The sequence below is a fragment of the Manduca sexta genome, chromosome 8, assembly GCF_014839805.1.
Source record: "Manduca sexta isolate Smith_Timp_Sample1 chromosome 8, JHU_Msex_v1.0, whole genome shotgun sequence".
Lineage (NCBI taxonomy): Eukaryota > Metazoa > Arthropoda > Insecta > Lepidoptera > Sphingidae > Manduca > Manduca sexta.
The window spans coordinates 835,895-859,053 of NC_051122.1; the positions used below are offsets into that span (position 1 = coordinate 835,895).

General features: G+C 35.7%; 3 protein-coding genes across 4 annotated transcripts; 1 reads left to right on the forward strand and 2 right to left on the reverse strand.

Moving 5' to 3' along the window:
* Nucleotides 1-5,011: 5,011 nt before the first annotated feature.
* Nucleotides 5,012-9,802, reverse strand: LOC115442726 (protein SMG5). The gene is made up of 4 exons (XM_030167863.2): nucleotides 9,552-9,802; nucleotides 7,199-9,416; nucleotides 6,922-7,120; nucleotides 5,012-5,878 (listed from the first exon to the last, which is right to left on the reverse strand). The coding sequence occupies exons 1-4, from the start codon at nucleotides 9,623-9,625 to the stop codon at nucleotides 5,445-5,447; spliced, it is 2,925 nt and encodes a 974-aa protein (XP_030023723.2). The 5' UTR covers nucleotides 9,626-9,802; the 3' UTR covers nucleotides 5,012-5,444.
* A 188-nt stretch (nucleotides 9,803-9,990) lies between these two features.
* LOC115442720 (ubiquitin-like protein 7) lies at nucleotides 9,991-17,290 on the forward strand. Its single transcript, XM_037436496.1, has 9 exons — nucleotides 9,991-10,498; nucleotides 10,588-10,751; nucleotides 11,553-11,767; nucleotides 11,917-12,148; nucleotides 12,411-12,535; nucleotides 12,776-12,911; nucleotides 13,207-13,323; nucleotides 16,716-16,835; nucleotides 17,182-17,290. Exons 2-9 carry the CDS (start codon nucleotides 10,601-10,603, stop codon nucleotides 17,235-17,237), a joined length of 1,152 nt encoding a protein of 383 aa, XP_037292393.1. The 5' UTR covers nucleotides 9,991-10,498; nucleotides 10,588-10,600; the 3' UTR covers nucleotides 17,238-17,290.
* A 386-nt stretch (nucleotides 17,291-17,676) lies between these two features.
* On the reverse strand, nucleotides 17,677-22,165 carry LOC115442721. Of its 2 annotated transcripts, none has more exons than XM_030167855.2 (3): nucleotides 21,934-22,165; nucleotides 21,696-21,829; nucleotides 17,677-19,934 (listed from the first exon to the last, which is right to left on the reverse strand). In XM_030167855.2, exons 2-3 carry the CDS (start codon nucleotides 21,818-21,820, stop codon nucleotides 18,236-18,238), a joined length of 1,824 nt encoding a protein of 607 aa, XP_030023715.2. In that variant the 5' UTR covers nucleotides 21,821-21,829; nucleotides 21,934-22,165; the 3' UTR covers nucleotides 17,677-18,235. The 2 variants fall into 2 exon arrangements, with proteins under 2 accessions (XP_030023715.2, XP_037292392.1); XM_037436495.1 differs by having other exon boundaries at nucleotides 21,952-22,113.
* Between the last annotated feature and the right edge of the window lie 994 nt (nucleotides 22,166-23,159).

Sequence of the window (23,159 nt, forward strand, 5' to 3'; positions counted from 1 at the left end):
AATTACATATAATCAGTCTAATCAATGCTTTTTTGTGAGGGCATGTCACTGCATGCATACCCCAAAGGAAATTTTGTGAATATCGAAAAAATTACCATTAAAAAGTACTAGCAAAGGGGAGGGGGGTGTACAAAAATTATAAATATCTGTCTGCATATAATCATTTATAACTATGTTTTATATACCACCTCTAAACAATTTTACATAAATACATGTCAGGAGCACCTTGTACAGTATTCGTTACGAGTAAGTTAATGTTTACGTATATCTTGATAATATATTAAAAAAAAATCATAGTGCCAATTCCCATACAGTTTAAATTTACCATTTTTTCTTTTTCTTCTTAAAATGTTGCCACTGTTTCATCGGTGATTTTGCCAATGTCGAATGTGTAGGAGTTAAAAACAGTACATAGTCACATACAGTAATTAATGTAGTGCATTGACGTATATTCTATGTAGTGATTATTCTCTATGAAAATTACACAAGTATAGTTGCGAATTTATGAGTGTTTCTCGAGAAAATCGAAGTCTGTAGAATCCAAATTAACAATTTTAAACCTTATTTAAGTTCATGAAAATGTTCACATGTTTGTTAAGCCCACTCTACATTCTCGTCAAGGCATCTCGGTCTTGGGTTTCGCCATGACAGTGCGTGACCGAGATTAACTCTCCACATTCTCGCTCGCCCAGTTGTCAGTCTAGTTTATTGGTCTCTGATGGACATGTTAGAAATGTGTGTAGCAGTAACATATTAAAATTCTTTCTTAATTCGAAAAGAAAAAGAAAAACGAAACTACTGAGAGCCCCTTGATTGGGGTCCGAACTACCGACACGAAGTGGAGACCACACGAATATAGGCGAGACTTATCGAATGTTCTCTATACTCATATTGGGCTGTTCTCGTGTAGTTTTAGCGGGCTTTAGAAGTAATCTCAGAAACCACTGGTGCATTTTGATATTTGGCACCAGTGTTACCAACTCAGATTTTTAAAAATGCGTAGGCCCTAGCATGAAATTAAGTAGAAATAACAAAATTTGCTAATAAAAAGTTCGTAGATCTACGTACTTTTTTTTCGAAGTGAAATGAAGAGTATAGCGTAGGTAAAACTGAATAAAACGACAATTTGTACGACCCTAAACGTAGCAGACAGCTGACAACACTTCGGTATGAGATATTTCTGCTAACAAAAATAATATTCTACATTCCTGTAACCGATACATATAATTGTTGATTTTTACATTATCTACATGTGGTATAACATAAAAAAAATACGATGAATTCATTTTTGAAACAAAAAAATCCCACATTAATAGTAATTTTTATTCAGTCTTTATTATCTTTTTCAGGCAAATCAAATTTATACGTAGTCATATAACAAGACAAATTCTTCTGCAACGGCTCTCTGCTCAATCAATGGATGAAAATTGAGATTTTTGGGATAGATAGTATAAAGCAGCAATAATTAATACACTCCGCATTTTGGTCGTCGTCTGTACATTAAGGCGGTCAATACGATACTAAAACGAGTCACGCTGAGCCTCAGCGCTAACAAACTACGCGCTGAGCTATGAGCGCTGACGGTGAGCGTCAGAGACCAATAAACTAGTGAGCGTGAGACTAAAATCAGCCTTTGAGTAACAATGGCGGATGGCGAGGCGAGTGTGCGTTAGTATTAGGGGTCGCAATACCGGACCATTTTTCACAACCGGTATTTCCGGTATTTGAAGAAATATTATAAAAATAGGAAATATACATTTAAGTTAGTAATTAAATGTCAAATTTTAATGACAGCTTAGTGGTTAGTTAAAGGCTGAATGAAAAGAGATTACTTTTCGTAAGCCAACGTTCATGCCGTTCTGATTTCTGAGAGCTGGCTCAAACCTCACCTTCCTTCTACCCTTTACCTCCTCCCTGGTTTCATTTTAATTAGAAATGATCGAGTTGATAGGAGACGGGGCGGAGACGCTATATATTTATGTAGCGACCTGAAATATAAAACAGTAATACCTTCCTCTGCTTCTTATTCTGCTTATGCGAAATTTCTGTTTCTTGAGGTTTGGGTCAAGAGAGTGAAAACCTTACTAGGTGTTATTTACTGTCCCCCATCTCTTGATTACTTCTCCAGTTTGGAAATAGTTCTGGAATCTATAAGATCAGAATATGCTCATCACATCATCATGGGTGATTTAAATACTGATCTCCTTGCCAGCCACTCTTCCCGATCTCGTAAATTCTTTACTGTGCTTGACACTGGTAAACTGCATGTCCTACCACTGCAAGCCACCCACCATAATATGGATGGTCACAACACTTGGCTTGACATTATCCTCACCTCTGCTCCTTCCCCTGTTTTCGCCCACGGTCAATTTCCCGCTTCTGGCTTCTCTCACCATGATCTCATCTACATATCTTACGCTCTAAAACCTCCCAAGTTCCCCTCTAAGATATTGCATTTGCGTAGTTTTGGTCGTATTGATTATTTGAAAAGCTGAAAGAAGACGCTGCTAACTTTAACTGGGATCACCTATTGGCAGCCACCTCTGTTGACGATAAAGTCGCAATTTTCAACCGCACTGTCACTTTTTGATACCCATGCCCCTTTAAAGAAAATTAAATTAAAACGTCCTCCTGCACCATGGATTACACGTGGGGTTAGGATGGCGATGAGAAGAAGGAATCGGGCTTTTCGCGAATACAGAAGGGATCGTTCGGAGGAGAACTGGTGCCTTTTTAAAGCTGCAAGGAATCGGTGTAACCAGATGATACGTAATGCTAAACGCCGACACATTTTCAGTAATATTTCTTCTTCCTCGCCAGCCAGTATCTGGAGATTCCTCGGAACTCTGGGTATTGGCAAAGTTAAAAACATAGATCTCCACGGTGCGACTATTGGTTTGGATGACATTCATCAACATTTCACATCTGTTACCATGATTGATCATCAAACCAGGCGTCGTACCATGGATTTCTTAGCAGGTCTATCCAGGCCTAACATTAATATTTTTCATTTTTCTTCTGTGCCGTTGGGTGAAATTAGAAAAGTCATCCTGTCCATTAAACCCAATGCCACTGGCTTTGACAACATCAATCGTCGCATGATAATCCCTATCCTGGATAAACTTCTACTAATCATGTCCCATATCATTAACGCCTCCCTCAGCACTGGTATCTTTCCGTCTTTGTGGCAGAGAGCTATTGCTATCCCTCTTTCTAAAATCCTTAACCCATCACTTGCTAAGCATTTCCGTCCCATATCTATTCTTCCTTTTCTCTCGAAAGTGCTCGAGGCCTGTGCTCACAAGCAACTGTCTGAGCATGTGCACCAAAACAACCTACTGTGCCCACTCCAGTCCGGCTTCAGGCCTGGCCATAGCACTATTACTGCACTCCTCAAAGTGACTGGCGATAGGGCGCTAGGGCGGGCATGGAGGATTCCAAAGTCACTGTTTTCAGTCAGTCACGACATTCTTCTTTCAAACCTCTCCCACCTTATGATTCCACCCACGGCACTGAATTGGTTCTCGTCATATCTTCAGGGACGCCAACAGTTGGTGCGCCTAGACGATTCTTCGTCTAGCAGGCGTGATATAGACTGTGGCGTCCCTCAAGGCGGCATACTCTCCCCATTATTGTTCTGTATCTTCATAAACCTCTTAACACAAAATCTTCAATGTGCGTACCATCTGTATGCTGATGACTTGCAAATTTATTCTCAGGAGCAAGTCGATTGTATGTCCGCAGCTGTAGAAAGGGTAAATAAGGCAATTTCGGTACACGCCGCAAAATTGCCAAGAAATACCAGGCCATTATTGTAGGCAGCTCAAGGCTTTTAAACAGGTTGTATTTTACATCTATACCCCCTGTTATGTTTCTCAGCTTTGTTTATCTGACAGCTTGCTGTTTGTTCAGCTTTGTTAATCTGACAGCAAACTTAGATTCAAGTTGTATCACAATATTAGCCAATCACAACGGCCCTACGTCTACGCACTGCGAAGGCTGCCATGCCGTTAGCACTGAGAAACAGACTTGTTATCACAGCAATGCTCCGTCCTTAGATAAATAACGTCTATGAATAATGAGGATAGACTTTAAAGAACAAAAAATATTTCTAATAAGTTCTAATAAAAATAACAATTAACAGTTAACACCGCTATGAAACGAACAAAACAAAATAGCAATATAGCCATAAGCCATGTATTTTGCTCGCTCTTTATAGAATATACGCATATACTAATGAATGAAATTGCAAGCATCTTAAATTTTTGCGATTTAAAACGAGAAATTTATAATTATACACACATTTTGTACCGAATTTTATTTTTAGAAAATACCTAAAATCCCGGTTTTTGTAAAATCAATACCGGTATTTTGAAGTTCTTAATTTGGTCCGGTATTTTCGAAATCCGGGATATCGGTTTGCGACCCCTAGTTAGTATGAAACCGAACGTTTATTAATTTTTTTCGCGAAAGTAGGAAACTATGTCCATTCAGCCTAATAAGATATATTATTTTGCAAATTTGTACAATTGATAGAAAATACGTAGATTCTGGGACTTAAGTACGTAGGTTTCCAGAAAAGGCTTAAAATACGTAGATCTACGTAAAAAGACGTAGAGTTGGCAACGCTGACGTAGAGTTGGCGATGGCGTCGTACAAATGGCGCTATGGATCACTACAGTGACTTAGCGATTTTTGTAGCGGAAAAGCCATGAGCAACACCTATTACAATAATAAAAATGAACAGTCCGCTTATAAAAAAATATATATTGTAATGATAGTTATTCCAAAATAACCTATAACTTCCTCATCTGAGCGCTTATTATTATTTACCACCAAATCAAAATTTACGTACACATGTTGCTTCAAGTGTAAAAAGCAAATATTTGGCTCGCCCGTGTATCACGTACGAGTTGCGAGTAACATGGCCGCAATGTTTACCGCGAGCATATGGCTCGCTTGTCCATCAACACCCTTTTAGGACTCTGTGGTGAAATAAATGAAAACAATAGTTATATAGTGGGAATGTTTATTATAATGAAAAACAAATTTTCAAATAAGAATGATAATGGAGCAATAAAGTATGTAACAATTGGCGTAATACCAAGTCTTTATTATACTTTTGGCGAAAATAAAAATGTAATGGACCTGAATTAATATGCCACGAGTATGCATTTTTAATGGAAAATGAATGATTATGAGAATAGACAGTTATTTAAACACATCAAAAATAGCCTGTAAACGTTGTACCCATCTGTAAATCCCCGACAAACCAGGCTTATCAATTACGACGTTATTAATATACGATACTTTTGCCATTGCCCTTACGACGCGTGGACGTGTCTGTTCTCAACGGGAGACAATGCAAATCTTTTATCGAAACCGAAGAGCATTACTTGCTGTTCCTTTTGTTGCCGACTAAACCTCGATCCAATGACAACTGTTCATCTTTTTTTGCCATTCTTGTGTACAGTTTGACGCCATTTGGTGTAGAAATCACCGATCTGCTCTACTGTTATCCCTGCTGATTGAGCTGCTCCAGTAACACTGAACTCCTTATACTGTTCATCACTGCCGGGTTCACCACCAACCAGTAAAATAAGTAAAGGTGTCGATTTACCCTGCAATGAATTATCGGAATCCCCGTTTCCATGTTTTTCATCAGCAATAAAGTGATTACAGAACTCTAAAATCTGGATGAAATTGTAGATGTGCGGAGGAGCTTTGCGAGGATATTTCAATAGCGGGAGAGGCTTCGTCTGGCCTGGACGTTGTGCACGTAAAAATCTTGATCCGCTCCTTAACTGAAGCTCCAGCCAACGTATAGCATCTCGAGCGGTGCTCTGTTCACGTTTCAAATTGTCCAATTCCTGCAACACTAAAATTTACGGCAATATTTAACCACTATGTACTGAATAAAAAAATTGGATTTGACTGTGGCGCCAAAAATTTATCAACAAGTAAGTAAGTGCCATTCATCTAGTTTGGGTTAATAAGCTTGATATGTTCAAAAGATTAATAATCCAAACTCGTGTAGCGAATTCAAGCATCAGTGTGACCGCACTCGCTACACGTGTAAAAATAAGCATTATGAATATGCACCAACATTATAAGTGTGTTTTAAAAGATACTAATTTAACACAGGTGGCGTGTGGACCGGCATCCTAGGAGATCTTTTTGTAACATACTCGGAGGTAAAAAAAAAAACAATGGCCTTGTTTGAAAGGGTCCTCGATTATGTCACGTGTATTAAAATGTGACATCTTTTACATAAAATGATTGTGGAGTGCAATAAACTTTGAATTTGAGTCTACCGCCGAGTTAGCGATGTGCACCAAAAACGTAACAGGTGTTCGGGTCGCAGTCGTCGTACCTAGCAATGGATTCGTCGCACACCGGACGTGCCAAGACGGCGACGCGACGCTTGGCTGTTGTAAAGTAGCTGAACAAGTAAAAATTTCAAAAGGCTTCCACACATTTAATTCAATCGAAATATAATTTTTTCTCTATTAAAAATAAACTTAACATTTTGAAGTTTATTTTAGTAAAAGATAATTATTATTGATAGAGACACAAAAGTTTAAAGGCGATGTGAAATTTTAAATTTGTTTAGTTATTGTGTAGCTGTAATTATTTATAGAATATAGAGCCGCCGCACTCAGTTCTGACTTACTTACATAGAACTGAGTGCCAGAGTCGCCGTCCTGCCCCGCCTACTGTTTGACGAAACCATTAAGCGTTTGCTAGTTGTTACCTATTAAAGCTATTTTATAAGTGATGTGAGTTAAAATATTAATTTCAAACAAAGACACTGTTGTACAACATTGGTTAGTTAATAATTTTAAATGGAAAAGAAATATAATTATGAAACAATTAGAATGAATGTGTCAAGATAAAATAAATTAAACCAACTATACACACCAATGGTAGGGATCAGTAAGACGAAATTTCGGGCGCGCACTAGTTGCTTCACTCGACGGAGATGCTTGTTGAGTGCTGCCGTATCGACGACTAGTAGAGCAGGTGTAGCCGATTGGCCAGAGCGTTCCAGTTCGCGGACTTGTGACGCCAGCCACAGTCGTCCAAGCTGCCGCAACAAACCGCTCTCACTGGACTCCGCCTAAAAAATAAGAAACTACTTTAGAATCTCCATTATTTACATTATGTTATAGATTTTTCCCAATTGGAATTCACTTACATGTTGTTTCTTTGAATTATGCCACTCGCGGCTTCTCTTGTGGCTAAGTTTGGTGTTCAATTTTGGCAGTGAGCTCTTTTTTAAGTAAAACACTTTCAATGATCTGTTAAATCGAATTCTAGGAACAATCTTTGCTATTTGATTACCAAAGTCAATGAAATTCAGTATTCTTATGATGTTTTCTTCATACACAGTCAGTTTGTATTTATCTAAGATTTGCCATTCAGCAGCATCTTTGTCAAACTTACAAATGTTAGTACCCCGTAAATTTATATCTTCAGGTAATGGTATTTTTTTATATTCCAGTTTTAATTTTTGGGCCATAGATTTGGCAAATACCAATATATGACATTTATTTCCATCTTCCTCATTTCCTTTGATATTAAAGTAGAAAGTGAAAATGTTCAGTAAATCAACAACACACTGAAAAAGTGATTCTCCGCTGTCCCCACATGAAAGAATTAAATCTTTTTCAAGTAAAACCCAGTCTTGGAGTAATTTAATGCTGGCTAGAATGTTATCACCCTGTAGAAAGTTCTGTAGTTCAGATACATTCAGTTCATGCATGCTTTTATTGGGATTGTAATTATTGACTGTACTATTCTTGTTGCAAGCATCACCTTCATTCTCATTGGTCTTACTATCAGTTTTGGGAACGGCATTACTTTCCACTTTTTTATCAGACAAATCTTCATCATCTTTTTCATTATCAGATTCCTCACTTTGTTTCTCATCTTCAGATTGGAACGAAGAGTCAGATAAATTTTCATCATCTGAACCTGAGTTATTAGAGTCAATATCACTGCTGCCAGTTTCAGCATCACTCATATCAGAGCTTTCCGAAGAAGCAACACGTCTTCTTCGACGCCTTTTCGTTAGAGTCCTCTTTATGTTGTTCTTGGTGTCCCCATTATGTGTGCTGTGTTTATGGTCACCTTCAGTTTCAGTTTGTTTTGTGATGTCATTTTCTTGAGTTTCTGTATCTCCATTAACTTTATTATCATCTATCTCTGGTACTAAATCTTGTTCAATTTTCTTGTTAACTGTATCAGACTCATTTTCTTGAATGGCTGAGTGTTTAATATATTTTGAAGCTGGATTTATTAGTCCAATGTAGTTCAACTGCTTCAAAAGCTTTTGTAAAAGTTGAGACAACAAGGCTAGTGTGAAAGCTTTACAAGCAAAAGCTTTGGATTCATCAGTTTCAATCATTTTTGCATGAGTAAACAAGCAAATTTGCACAATTTTTTGAATAATGTTAGAATTCAAATAAGTTGGGTTGGTATTCTCTTCATCAATAGCTTGGATGTAATCATTGTAATTCTTATTTATATCTGGTAATGATGGTTTACTAAAACCCATACAGAGTTTAAACTCATGTGCAAGTGCATTGCACCTTTGTGGTATGTTTGTGTCACTTTTCCCTAGATACCAAATCTCAATAAGAGATAGAAAATTGACTATGGTATTCTGTACATGTTCAGTTTGAGTTAAAGTTTCTGTTACATTACATGTTTCATCAAATTGAATATTCTTTTCAAATATTTTTGTCAAGTTACCCATAGCCCCTTCAAATGGAGATGCACAATTTAAGCATTGTATATAGTAGCATACAGAATCTAAATTATAATTTTTGTCCAAATATAAATTGCCAAGTTGATTGTAAGGCATTCCCAGACTCAGTTCAATATGTGCAGCCAAAAGATAATAACGTGCAGCTATGGAAGGGTCAACAGCTTGGAAAATCTCAACTTGATAACGACTGAGATCCCCTAAGTATATGAAACATGAATGTAAGGCAGATCTACCAAATTGTAGCTCATCATCTGTTGCTGTTTTGAATTCTTGAACTTCTTCTTCATCATGGATGGCTACATAAACATGCTCTTTAAAAGATATAGTAAATTCTGTCTGGATTCTCTCTATGAGAGAACTAAAATGACCGATTCCACATTCTATATGTGAGTAGAGGAAACTATCACTATCGCTGACAGATTCCCTTAACTTTTTGGCCGCAGTAATAGTGTCGTAGTAGACTTTTCGCCAAAGCAATTCTAAAGTTTTTTTTCCATAATTCAAAGGATCGAGAAACAGCAATTTTTCACAATAGTCTCGAAGCTTCTGCCGTTGGACCTCAATTTTGATGGAAAAGAGCTCTACTATAGACTGACTTGCAGATGTTAGCTCACCAACACGCCTCGCTACATCAGTCACATAGCTAAAACAAAACAAACATTTTTAAAATCAGTCACAATAATATTGATGTGCTCGACTTTGAACTAAGACGTTTCACATTAATGTAAGATATATAAGTAGTTTCATTGTAGTAACAGTTAATAATAATAAAACTTACCGATAAAGTTTTTTGGCACGTTCATTTCTCTCAACAATTTTAGCCTCCAATATTTCGTTACATCCGTTCTTCATTTTCAAGTCATTTTACCAACATGTCAAGACGTTGATAGTAAAAATATGTTTGCTCTACAAAACTTACATAAATTACTCAAAGAAATCATGTCGATAAAGACATTTTCCACATAGATAAATCTATTTTCAGAAATCTACGCATTTATGACAGGCTGACATAGGTAGATGTCAAAATTGTCAAATCAGTGTGCATATGACTTGTCATCATTCTTCCACAGATTAATAATATTGGCAATAGCAGTCACCATAAAAACGGTTTCTGTAACGGCGTGTTTGATTCAAGGTTTCTGAACCATTCCTGGGTCAAGTTTCAAACAGTGTCTCCACTTTCAGGGATAATTTTTTTTTCGGGGCGAAATAGTTTAATGTATAGATCAAGGGATTATTTTTGCCATAGTAAGGAATTTGTGAGAATTTCGGTAATCTTGTTTTTGTAGCCGTAGCAAGGATCATTGTTAGACTTTTATAAGTGGATTCAGGAAAAAATCGCCTAGAAAGGGTCGAGTTGTATTTACATACCTATTTTATATGAAACCAATTTTGTATTATAATGTTCTAGCAATTTTGTATTTTTAAGGCATTTTCCTTACAAAATCTAGGGTAAAATCAAGATCGTAAGTGCAAACATTCTTTGGAAATGACAAATTGAAATGTCTTCGGAAATGACAAACAGAATTCAGAAACTGAAGTAAAGAACTGGAATTTTCCTGTGTACCAAAAAGAACTATGTACAGTGTAGTATTTGGTGTAGTAAAATTCATGAATGTAACTTTCTTTCTATTTGCTTTTTACTTTTGAGCTTTGAAGTTTTGATATAATTCAAGAGGACTATCGACACATCTTGCAGAATTCATTTTTGAGACGAATACATAGGTAAACAGCAAACTACGTGTATTTTACACTTCGTATCAAGCTTTTAGCAAGAAATTACATACTTAACTATTACTTTTTTCTATTTTCAGCATCTTAAACACAATGGACAACCAGCCGTGTATATTTCTTGGCATTAAAGTAAAACCAGGACCAATAGAAAGGTTTAAACTGGAAAATTTCGCACTAGAAAATACTGTTGAATCTCTACGAAGCGAAGCTGAAAAAAAGACTAATCTGCCGTCATCATCTTTGGGTGAGCCAGATCATATATTTTTGTAAATTTTAAATATTTTCTTATAAGAGTGTTCTGTAAAAATGCTAATTATAATGTAGGTTAATTTAAAAGATATCTAAATAATGTAATATACAAAGATCAGATCAGAAGAAAGAAAGATCCCTATTTTAATACTGACCTGTATTTCATTTGATTTATGCCATACTGAGAAGATATTAAAGAAAAATCCATTGTATGAATTATACCTTTTATTGATTTTGTGAGAAACTTCTTCTATTGTCTTAATGGGTTCATGTTTTAATATAATTGATCACTGGCTGGTTGTATTTGTCAATTGTCATGCAATTAATTATATGCAGATTTATTTAGTGGTATTGGTAATTAATTTATAATCATAGACTGGTACTAGACAACTGAAAGAAAACAAATGTTAAATAGCAAAAGTTATAAGAATAGATGTAGGTTAAAAATGAAATTTTAATTTTCGAAAAAAAGTATTTTTAGCTTGGCATTATAAATGTAGTAACAACTGAAGGGATTAGGATGGAATTTGGCACACAATTAGACCATGTATTGGATTAACACAGACCTTTCCATATCCAAGCAATTTGGCTCCCATGAAAAAATATTTATTTTTTATCTGACTTTAAATAGGTTGTGCTGGTGTCACAATGTTTTATTTATTTAATTCAATTAAAATGGAGGAAGAGAATTTCTGTGGACTTCTGTAGCATGAAAGTGTCTGCATGTAGGCAAAGCTTCTGCCAATACCTAGTTAGTTATAAGTATGCCAATATCAACTGAAATTCTTAATTTTAGAGTTAATACACCATGGCAAAATCTTGAAGGATAATACAACCCTCTCGGATAGTGGTGTAAAGAGTGGTGAAATGGTACATGTGGTAAAGAAGAAATTCCAAGCTCCACCAGCCCCTCCTCCAACATACACTGACACTGAGCTGCAGCAGTTAAATGCGTCACTGCGGACACTAGGGTGCACTCCTAATGCTCCCGGCTGGACTAGAGCTATGCAGGTAACACAAGTCCATATGTTAGTTAATAATGGATTACTCCAAGTGTAAAATAGTTCACCATAAAATATAATTATCTGTCACCTTAAAATTACAGAGGATGAATAAAGCATTATTATTATTATTGTTATGTTTCACATGTTAATTTTCAGTTACTTAATGATGAATCAGTGATGGCGGAGATAATCGAGCAGGCACCCTCATTGGGTGAGGACTGCGTGGCTTTGTCGATCCTGCATGAGGTGGAGTTGCTGGCAGCACTGGGCGCCAACGTGCAAACCATGCGACGCGGCGCGGACGCCCACCCCGAGCTGCCGGCTGCGCTGCGACACCTCACCAGGCTTGTTAGGTCACGCACCAACGCTGCCACTTGTAATGATAATGGTAATATACAGTACACATGTTGATCTAAAATAAGCATGCATTCACCCCAGTTTAAGATATTAGGTAGATCTTTCACTTAATACCATAATAGGTAGATCTTTCACTTAGAAGCATATTGTATTGCAGGTAACATATTAAATGTCAAAAAATTATATCAGTAAAATACCCTTTTATGTAAAGATAAAATAATTCCACATCCACAACATCCATGCTATAGATAAACTATTATATAATTTTTATTGAAATGAAATAAATTTTTCAGTTCCCACATCTGGATTTGCATACTCATTAGAAGCATTGTCTGAAGACGAAGATGCTGAAGAGGAAGAGAATGAAGAGGGTGAGAGGAATCCAATTACACAGGAACAATTAGCAGCTGCTTTGCAGGTATTAACTAAAATTTAGCTGCTGACACGAATGGGACATGTTAGATATATATGTATATTGTAAGAAAGACGGAAAGAGATTATTTACAGTTTATGATACAACTGGATATTATGTTTATAAAAAATATAATGAGTTTATAAAATTTGTCCACATAGTTAAAACTCACATAGAGTTAAAGTACCTATTGTTATTTGATAGCAGCCATAATAAGTAGGTATTGCTAATAATTGTACAAAATAGGCGGCGACGGAGGCGGTGTCGTCTTCAAGCAGCCGTAGCCGAGGCAGCCACGACAGCTTGTTGCGGCTGCTGCAGGCCGCCGGCGAGTCCAGCCGCACCACGGAGTCCGCTACAGAGTCCGGCACGCCCACTGGAGGTCAGTATTGTACTACTCAGCAAACTAGCCCAATGTAAAGAACCAAGGGATAAAATGTTTCTTATGGAATTTGTTTTGTCCACCTAGCTTGTACTAATTTATATAGAACATAATAAATTTTGTATAGAACTTGGAACACAGTATATAAAAATATTGAAAGTGAAAATGTAGTTCAATATACAGCCATATATACATCCAATGTCATAAGTGGTAACAGTTTAAAAAGCCAGTTATATAAATAAATTAATATATTGGCAGCATTGCAGTTACAGTATAATTTTATTTTCTTATACAGGTGCCAGTCGATCTGTGATCACACCAGAAATGTTCAGTGAGGCTATTTCGGAAGCTATCAACAGAGCCGGAACAACCCGAAGTAACAGCGGAACTCCTATGGAACAAAGCACAGCTGGTACTACTTTCCCATAGCTATATTCATAAATGATTTATGATTCATTGTCAAATTACCTATGTCAAGCAGTGGTTACAAACCAATGATAAAAGAGTATAGAGGATGAGTGATATCGTCACGTGACATGCGGCACATTTAATGCATAAAATGGCGCCGACTCCGCCCCTTACAATAGTGATATGCTAGTACCGAAAATTTTCTATGGACATCGAAGAATTAAAAGAGAGACAAACAAGCCCAAAAAAGATCAAATACGAAAGGGGTTAGGTTCTACCATAATATAAATATAACAAACCATAATATAAACAAACAAACTGAAACTGATTTATAAGTAACAATTGTTAAACAAAGCAGTACCTGTTGTGACAATCATCCAGTTGTGTTTGATCTATATTTGTATGTTACACTATTCCTTGCTAAAAATTTAAGGTACAGATTAAGATATTTACTTAATACATGATGAATGGAATAAGATAGCGTAGCCAGCAATTATTTGGTTGGTTTTATTTTATTTTATTATTATGCTCGTTAATCGAGAAACATAACTATGTTTCAGCAAACTAAAATCAATGAGCGTAAAGATGGTGGTTAAGATAATCAATTATAATAATTATTTGCAATAACAACAATATGATTATATATCTATTTACGTGCATGCAAAGCTTGCTCGAAACATAAGACCGCTAGTTGTAAAAATATATCTTACATTTCATCTTTATGTTGTTTCTTTTATGTTTATCTATTCTTTTATCTAACAATTCTAATTTTATTCATATATATTAAAGTAATATTACTATTAGGTGAAGTATAATAATCATTACTATTTTACTTATCGGGAATATTGTTGGAAAACAGTTATCTTTTACTCGCGTTAATTAAACGTGTGGTTTATGCATTTCTTCTCAAAATGTAAAGAACGAATATATGTATTTGGTGTAGGATTCCAATCACGTCGCCCAATATTCTCAATTCATTTTGCCTTGGTTTTAATTTTTTGGTACTCTAAAAAATATTCTAATTTCACTTAGTTTGTCGTTCTGGATAATACAATATTGATGTGTGCTCTAACATTCTTTCAAAGACAAAAACCGTAACTGATAAACGGACGTCTGTTAAAATATCGATATCAATAATTTCTAAACAAATCCACCCATCCCTAAGCTCGTGTGTAAACAAACATAATGATTTTAATGGATATAAATCACGCCTAAAAGGGTTCAAAGCTTATCAAACAAGATCCACATATAATTTTAATTGATAAAAACACATCCAAAAAGTAAATATACAAAGACTAGCTTTTGCTCGCGGCTCCGCCCGCGTTATAAAGTTTTTCAGGCTAAAGTTTTCCGTTATAAATAGTAGTTTCCCGGGAGCCTATGTTCTTCCCAGGGTCTCAAACTGTCTCCATACCAAATTTCATCTTAATACGTTAGGTAGTTTTTGAGTTTAACACGTTAAGGCAGACAGATGCAGCGGGGACTTTGTTATATTATTTAGAACTTTTTTAAGTGAAACAATCCCGTCATACATCATTGTTGCATAACTTTAACCGTTTACGCAGCGCAGGCAATGGAAGCTCTCAAAACTCATAATTTTCCCCGTTTTTGCAACATGTTTCATTACTGCTCCGCTCCTATTGGTCATAGCATGATGATATATAGCCTATAGCACTCCAGGAACAAAGGGCTATCCAACACAAAAAAGATTTTTTTCAGTTCAAACCGGTAGTTCCTGAGATTAGCCATTACTGCTCCGCTCCTATTGGTCATAGCGTGATGATATATAGCCTATAGCACTCCACGAACAAAGGGCTATCCAACGCAAAAAGAATTTTTCAGTTTGGACCGGTAGTTCCTGAGATTAGCCATTACTGCTCCGCTCCTATTGGATATAGCGTGATGATATATAGCCTATAGCACTCCACGAACAAAGGGCTATCCAACGCAAAAAGAGTTTTTCAGTTTGGACCGGTAGTTCCTGAGATTAGCCATTACTGCTCCGCTCCTATTGGGTATAGCGTGATGATATATACTCTATAGCATTTCACGAACAAAGAGCTACCCAACGCAAAAAGAATTTTTCAGTTTGGACCGGTAGTTCCTGAGATTAGCCATTACTGCCCCGCTCCTATTGGGTATAGCGTGATGATATATAGCCTATAGCACTCCACGAACAAAGGGCTATCCAACGCAAAAATAATTTTTCAGTTTGGACCGGTAGTTCCTGAGATTAGCCATTACTGCCCCGCTCCTATTGGGTATAGCGTGATGATATATAGCCTATAGCACTCCACGAACAAAGGGCTATCCAACGCAAAAGAATTTTTCAGTTTGGACCGGTAGTTCCTGAGATTAGCCATTACTGCCCCGCTCCTATTGGGTATAGCGTGATGATATATAGCCTATAGCACTCCACGAACAAAGGGCTATCCAACGCAAAAATAATTTTTCAGTTTGGACCGGTAGTTCCTGAGATTAGCCATTACTGCCCCGCTCCCTATTGGGTATAGCGTGATGATATATAGCCTATAGCACTCCACGAACAAAGGGCTATCCAACGCAAAAGAATTTTTCAGTTTGGACCGGTAGTTCCTGAGATTAGCCATTACTGCCCCGCTCCTATTGGGTATAGCGTGATGATATATAGCCTATAGCACTCCACGAACAAAGGGCTATCCAACGTAAAAAGAATTTTTCGGTTTGGACAGGTAGTTCCTGAGATTAGCGCGTTCAAACAAACAAACAAACAAACAAACAAACTCTTCAGCTTTATATAATAGTATAGATATTTACTAATTTTCGGTAAAAACAGTTACTAACCTATGAAAAGATATTTCGGGTTCTTTCTTGCGTGAATTCGATTTGCATCCTTTCACACAACACTGAGTCATTTTCGAAACTTAACAAATACACTAATAAACACACTGAACAATTGAGAATATGATTATATTACTTTAAATTCAATATTTATGAAGATTTGTTTACATCGTCTGACACTACATGTAACTTGCTGACTGGGCTGCAATAAATGGCGTTTCTGCCGTAAGGCGGTCCCAGTGTGTTGAAGTAAACGAAATAGTGCCATATTCGAAGAAAGCAATTATTTTTGTCTTTTTTTATTGCGTTCCAAATAACCTTTGGGTAAAAGAGATAGACATATATATTGACAATTCTGCGTCGATTTCCCTAACATAAATATAACTTATTCATATAGCTAACTTTTGAGGCCTGTCCTCTTTATATTTAGTCATTGTTACAAACCATATTTTATCATTCCTATCACTGTGTAGAGCAGATGCGTGGAGTTATAATTTGATGTTTAATATGTAATGTTTGTTAAATAAATAAGTTTTATAATTCTTACATAACATTTTATTTTTGTCAAAATTCTAGCTTCGTCATCGCAGAGTCCAGTGGCAAGGGACGAAGACTTCTCAACGCAGCTAACACACATGCACGAGATGGGACTATTGGATGACGCGCTCAATGTTCGCGCTTTACTAATTTGTTCTGGTGAATATTGATTTCCTTATAACATATCAAGCAAAATAATGAATTTTTTTTTACCGCAAGTGCCTATTTCTTATATAGGTATTGGGGTCCCTTTCTTAACTACATGTATTACCCTACACACAGAAATAATGCTTTCTTATACTTGCATTAATAAGATTACATAGATGGCAACGAATCATTAACCTGTCTAAACTTATAGAAATATAAAAATCTATTGAATGTAAGTCTGTGTGGGCAAGTACCACTTTTGCCTTGCCTTTTGTATTTCTGCTGCTTCTGCTATAATTCTTTCTTATAAAACATCATAGGGAAACTCATCTTTTCAGTAAAATATGTTCTTTTTCAGGTGACGTAAATGCAGCGATTAATTTAGTATTTAGTGGAGCGATCGGCGACGATTAGATTAACGTTCAAAAATATGTTAATAAATGCATGAATAAATATTAGAACTGAAACTAGTATTTTTATTTTTGTATAATAAGAAATTGTGCAGCTATAGTGAAACCTCCTTAGACTGAATCTATTATGAATCCTCGAACATAGAATCGTTACTGCGGCTAAAGAAACATTACGTTGCGCCGAGAGTTAATCACAAACATTAGTGCGCTCGGACGTTCTCATGTTTTTAAGAACGCAGAAAGGTCCCATAGAGACGCGCGCGCACAGTTGAGACCATTGGTCTAACAAAAGTTCATAACAAAGACTCGCGAGGCAAATCGCAGTACTTTAGTGCGTAATGATTGATACGAGACTAGGTCTTAAAGAGATAAGGCAAAAGCAGGACAGTGATAATCTGCTGTGCAATGAGTGATAGGTAATTTAAAAAATGAAAGGAAATAAAAACAATTATTTTCGGATTTTATTATTAATACTTATTAATTTTTATAATATCGCAATAGTCTATCACGGGATGTGTAATCCGTAAGGGCAAGAATGTATAATAAATACTGAGTAATATTGGAGACATCAATAATTATTTTTTTAGGTGAGACAAGTGACTATTTTACATGTTTCATTAAAAGGGAAACAATTATAATTATTGATTATGACAGTCAACATCCTAGGGCGAGTTAATAATTTAGCCGCAGCCTCTATGTGCCAATTCTTTACAAACTATTAAATAAGTAGAAAAGTGTTACATACAATTGAATCTAAAATTACATAAGTAGTAAAAATAGAAAATTGAAAAAATATTTCACGTGGTCTTGAAATGTACAATGCCCAAGCACTGGGAAAGCTCTAAGCAACCATGTAGAACACTTATGCATTAAGTAGGTATGTAAAATGTGCATTAACATCATTCTATAAATATCTGAAAATATTTCCCTACACAAGTAACAGTGGAACTGTATCCTACTCTTAGAATGATCTTGTTATTTATGAATAACTCTAAAATGCCATTAATGTTTTATTTTGTAGTTCATGTGACGTTTCGAAAATTTTCTATACGTGGTATTGTCGCCCTTTGCGCGGCACTGTTCACGCTTCTGCATGCGGCGGAAGTACCAACCGGCATTATTTGGAGTGCTTTCACCAAACATTTCTTGCTCAAGTTTCTGTCTTGCTTCGGAGCGTAATGCTGCTCGTTTTTCATACCAATTTAATTCTTTGTTTTTGTTACTGGCCTTTTCCTTATTCTTCTTATCAACATTTCTAAAATACTTATCGCGTTTAGCCTTGTGTTCATTACCTCCCAAAACCGTGGTCTTGTCAATTTCAGGCAGTTGATTGATGACAATATCTGGTTCATAGTTATTAACAATATTTGTATTTCTTGCATGCTCATTATCTTGTGATGAAGCCGTAGATATATCGTCATAATCTTTCATATAACCACCTTTCATTTCCCACTGCTCATATTTATTTTTCCTTTTTTGTTTTTTATGTAATTTTTGGCGGTCGTATTTCTTTCTCTCTTGCTTATTCTTAGGTCCAATATATCTGTCATCTTTAATAAATTTGAAATCACTCAATGATATTTCTAAGGCATCAAACCCATCACCTTTTCTATTATTTTTACTGGTCATCCGTTCTTTGAATATGTTGGCATGAAATTTATTTATGTCCGGGATCTGTATTTTTTGGAACTGGGGCTTTAGCTGTTCTGTTTTCAGTGAATCTGCATAGCTAATTTTTTTTTCCTCAGATATTTTGTTCATATCTTCATCCTTGTCCACATTAGTAATAATTACAAATTGTGAATCATCTGTTTCTAATGGTTTATTTTCTACAACAGGATTATGAATGTCATTTTGAATCATGGAGTTATCATTTTGTGTTTCAGGCTGTTCTTCTTGAACAGTCTTTAATTGAGTGCTTTGCAATACACTTTTATTTTTTATCAACTGTTCTTCATGTTTCATCCTTTTATTTATCTCTTCATCAAGCCAATTCTTATTCTGTTTATACACGTTTTTTAATTTATCTATGTCATTTAGAAATTCTTTTTCATATTCTTGTTGTATGAAATGATTCTGCAAGATATTTTCGGCGTTGTTATCCAGACATTTCGTAATTTTTTCAGTTATTTTGCTGTTCAATGGCTCTTCATAAACCTTCTTACATCTTTGTGGCTTCTGTGTTACTTTCTCAGTGCCCGATTTTCGGTGTAACTGTGTGTTACTTATTAGTGAGAGTTCTTTGAGCTTGCTGCGTAAGTAAGCATTTTCTTCTTGGAGTTTATATAAGTTAGATAATATTTTATTCACAGAAGGAGTAGTATGCATCGAGCAATCATTTCTGGCGCCCCACATGTGCCCTATAGCCACACCAGCAGCAGTGATGACACTTCCCAGCATTATGATGTTGAGGACAGTACTTAGTCGCTTGTTCCTTCTATGAACATAGGTTTTGTTCTTGCCATTATTATCAGTTAAAAAGTCATCCTCATTCCTTATAGATTCATGTTGTTCAATATTATTGGTTGGAAGTGGAGTGACCGAAATATAATGAGGTGTGTGTTGTTCAGTTGGACGGCTCTCCTCATGATATTTTTCTAAGCTTATTTCATAGGGGGATGATGATTCAGGTTCACTATCACTGATGATGGATATTCCATCTGTGTCTTCATCTTTCTCAGCATTAAGTTCTGGTGTGTCTCTGTAAGTTGAAAATAGATAAATTAATTTTAAACTGTTTTACCAAAAGCAGAGCATGTAAAGTATATCATTAATAAATTTAAATTGGTTAAATTGTAATGAGACAATATTTTCACAATTAAATTGACATTGTGATAATGGCTGTTGTGATTATATTAATTACCATGATATTATTTATGTGGATAGCATAATGACTAAAACGTAATGGGTACAGAGTTGTAGTAAAATTTTAATTATAAATAAAATTTTTAGCCTTTAACTCAAAGCACAATACGTAATAAAAAACTAACAAATTAAAAAATAATATAATTAATAATAATTTTATTTCAATAAAAGCCTAGAAATATTTCGGGACTACACTCTTGCACTCCATTCAACTGCGTTAAATGGAGACGGCCGCGTTCTCTTCTGACCGATCCAGAGACCGGCTATTAGCCATAAAAGCGAGTTCTTGAAACTCCAATCACTTCACAAGTCCGGAGTTCTGCCTAGCAGTGTTCCCTGTCTACCGGACTAGTTACAGCCCACGTGCTGATGACTATGTAACAGATAGTTATTAGTTCGTTCATTCCATAACCGCAAATGTCTCCATCCTCCCCCAGTTAGTGGGTTGCCCTCAGCATGGTCCCTTAATTTCAAAAGGTTGCAAGCACCTAAAGCACTCATCCAGAAGTCTGGTAGGTCTGTATAAGCTGAACATTGTCAGGCTAATAAATGTCGAGTATATTTAAAAAAAAACAGTCATTTTGTTTTTATGGCTAGGCTTGCAAATCATAAACTTCAGAATTAAAATCTGATACTGGTGTAATTTAGTGATTGTTTAGTGGTTAGCTTTGAAAAATATCACAATAACAAAATAATCACGGGTGGGTTTACAACCTCTATGGCAGGATGTGGGTAATAACGAAAATAGGGCAACATTTTTAGGCTTCTGGCAACATATTAATATTATAAATAAATTTTGTTCAAATTTTAATAACACACAATTACAGTTTTCTGGAACATACTACCAAATTCCCCCTTAGTTTAAACAGTCAACATATATTTTAGGCAAAGCTGGCTACAGTACAACTTTACACTTATACCTTATTTAACCAACTTGCTAGGACCTCAGACAACCATGTACTTATAGGCTATCACAGAGATTAGGACATGGTTATCAGAGCTGATATTGCTTATACTTGAAGTGCAATAATGATGCCACAACTTAATTATTTTATGCAACCCTGAATTATAATAATATAATGTTTATGCTAATTACTGTCAATTTCCTTCTGCTGTACATTTCAGGAGAACCTTATTATTATTTAATCAGGTGTACCGATTGCATTTTATGTGTTTATAGAACTGGGGCAACAAATTCCTTCACGCTTGAATAGGAATTAAGAAAATATTATGTCGATTATTACCAGTATTGTCATTTAGACTCACTGCTCATATGTTATAAGCTATTGTACTAGGTAAATATTATATTCTCACTTTCATAAGAAATATTAGGTATTTATACATAACCCCTTCCAATTAATATCTGAGTTACTTTCTGCAAAGTTGGTATAATACCTTAAGTACCTAATAGCGCGTCATCGTGGTAATAAAAACCACAAATGCAAATTTTACGTTGCATGAGTTTAGGATACAGTGACTGTAGATTAAGTATATGCTGTTACACGAATTAAATACCAATAGGTCAAGGTCAAGGACCCTTGTCAAAACATATTCAATACGTATGCGAAAATCAAATTGTATGTAGCAAATTTCCTACCTTTCATGGCTGGCAAAATTGTCACATAATTCTGGTGATTCTTCAGCATACGGAGACGAGGGCTCTAGCAGAGTCCAACTCTCGCCAGAATCAGAATCGCTGTGATCCGCAACTGACCCGTCCATTTAAATTATCTACACAATAAAATAACAATTTACAAACATGCAATGGCTACAAAATATTACAGAGATATCATTATTACGCACTACTATGTGCGCATGAAATTATAATAACTTACTTTACGTGTAATACTAACAACTAGAATTTTTTCAAACGAAATATTTGATGAAAATGTCCCGGTTACACAAAAATTTACGCACTCAAAAAATCAACATGCGACATGTTTTATATTTTATTTTGTTTTGCACAAACAATACGACAACGTCACGATAGCGCTTGTTTTGTTTTTGAAATAAAACAGGAAGCACCGAGTGCAAACGCCGGGGTTGCCAGTTTATTATTTACTATTATTTCAGTGTCATCATCAATAATTATTGATAATTTATTTTGTTCATACTACGTACGAAACAAAAACGCTTCAAAAGACATTTTTTTTTTCGAAATAAACCTGTTAGAAATAGCTGAACAAGTATTTTTTTTTCATTGCTTCGAATGACGAGACTAGCTTGCAGTTAGTGGAAAACGATACGATTACCCATAAACAGTAGAAACATTATCCGAGAACTTGAATTGCAAAGTATTGTTTGGTATTTCACTGCGTTCGCCATCCTGAGACATGAAATGTTATATCTTATTATCTTATGTCCAACACTGGCTACAATGTCATTCAAACCGAATCACAACAGTGATTACACGCTGCTGCTTGGCGGCAGAAATAAACATTGCAGTGTTACCTACCCAGGCGGACTCACACATGTGAAAGACTCAGGGCCGTAGCTAGACTTGAATTGTATTTAAGGCAGGGCAAATGTGGTTACAACTTGGGCGTAGGTAAAAATGTTACTAGATCTGATCTGGTCAATTGATTTTTGGCTTTCTTTATTTGTGAACGTGAACGAGTCAGGTTAATACTTACGTAATTTTTAGGGTAATGTACAAATTGTAACAAAATTCTCTTAAATTTCAAAAGGGGGTTATTCCAGCCATCAATACGAACAACTCTTACTATGGGACCAATTTCCAAATCGTGAAATAAAAAACCCGCTGCTCCATATATTTTGATTGAGCAGTTACGAGTATGTATGTTAAATTTAGTTAATTATCAAGGTAGGGCGTTAGTATTTCAAGGTAAGGTATTGCCCCATAATGCCACCCCCGCCCCTAACTACGGCCCTGGAAAGACTTATCAGTAAAGAAATAACATACTATTAAAGTTTACAGCCGTAACTAATAGCCATAGTATTATTTCAATAACGTTCTAGGCAAATGCAGAGTCTGCAGTGAAATATTATATTATATAATTAAAAAATCATGCTAGTCACAAATTTATTAAAAAAAACATTA

Excerpts from the sequence above, each read along its gene's own strand:
- LOC115442726 (XM_030167863.2), bottom strand. The coding sequence starts at position 9,625 with ATGAAGAACGGATGTAACGAAATATTGGAGGCTAAAATTGTTGAGAGA. Across the intron at positions 7,121-7,198 it reads ATAATTCAAAGAAACAACAT|GCGGAGTCCAGTGAGAGCGG; the intron begins GTAAGTGAATTC and ends CTTATTTTTTAG. Across the intron at positions 5,879-6,921 it reads CTTACTGATCCCTACCATTG|TGTTGCAGGAATTGGACAAT; the intron begins GTGTGTATAGTT and ends CGTAAATTTTAG.
- LOC115442720 (XM_037436496.1), top strand. The coding sequence starts at position 10,601 with ATGGACAACCAGCCGTGTATATTTCTTGGCATTAAAGTAAAACCAGGA. Across the intron at positions 12,149-12,410 it reads TGCCACTTGTAATGATAATG|TTCCCACATCTGGATTTGCA; the intron begins GTAATATACAGT and ends TAAATTTTTCAG. Across the intron at positions 16,836-17,181 it reads CGCTTTACTAATTTGTTCTG|GTGACGTAAATGCAGCGATT; the intron begins GTGAATATTGAT and ends GTTCTTTTTCAG.
- LOC115442721 (XM_030167855.2), bottom strand. The coding sequence starts at position 21,820 with ATGGACGGGTCAGTTGCGGATCACAGCGATTCTGATTCTGGCGAGAGT. Across the intron at positions 19,935-21,695 it reads AATTTTGCCAGCCATGAAAG|AGACACACCAGAACTTAATG; the intron begins GTAGGAAATTTG and ends TTCAACTTACAG.